We start from the raw sequence: 600 nt of genomic DNA, 5'->3' as shown, positions 1-600 counted from the left end.
CCTCCCCCCGCGCGCCGCAGCTGCAGCGGCAGCTCCAGAGCAAACACGACGCCGCCTCCAACTTCGTGGACGCCGGGAACGCCTTCAAGAAGGCGGATCCGCAGGGTAGGCGGCGGGAATTGCGGGAATTCCGGGAATTCGGGGGGCTCTGGGGGTGGCGGTGATGTGGGGGCTGGGAATCCTGGAAAATCCCATGAAAATCCGGCCAAATCCCGTGAAATCCTGTTAATTCTCACTAAAATCCTGTTAATTCCCATTAAATTCCGTCTAATCCAGCTAAAATCCTGTCACATTCCATTAAAATCCCATTAAATCCCATTAATTCCCGTTGAAATTCCATTAAATCCCATTAAAATCCCCCTAAAACATCAAAAAGGTGGATTCATGGGGTAGGGAGCGGGAATTCCATCAATTCTGGGAATTGGGGAGGCTCTGGGGGGGGTTTGGGGCTGGCACGGGGGAGGGGGCTGGGAATCCTGGAAAATCCCATGAAAACCCCATCAAATCCCACTAAAATCCTATCAAATCCCATGAAAACCCCATCAAATCCCATGAAAACCCCATCAAATCCCATGAAAACCCCATCAAATCCCACTAAAA

At 51.2% G+C, this 600-nt stretch overlaps 1 protein-coding gene across 1 annotated transcript in view; it reads left to right on the top strand.

The window, feature by feature from the left end:
- Positions 1-5: 5 nt before the first annotated feature.
- The window catches only part of NAPA (NSF attachment protein alpha), a gene marked incomplete at its 5' end in the record, with an annotated part of 6,657 nt that continues 6,062 nt past the window's right edge, over positions 6-600 (top strand). The window contains one exon of the mRNA XM_017729557.1: positions 6-105. Coding sequence (XP_017585046.1) covers positions 6-105 — 100 coding nt within the window. The remainder of the gene's footprint in view (positions 106-600) is intronic.

This window comes from Corvus brachyrhynchos, unplaced genomic scaffold, assembly GCF_000691975.1.
Source record: "Corvus brachyrhynchos isolate BGI_N302 unplaced genomic scaffold, ASM69197v1 scaffold543, whole genome shotgun sequence".
NCBI lineage: Eukaryota > Metazoa > Chordata > Aves > Passeriformes > Corvidae > Corvus > Corvus brachyrhynchos.
Note: the sequence above shows the minus strand (reverse complement) of the source record. Positions and strands in the feature narration are given on the sequence as shown.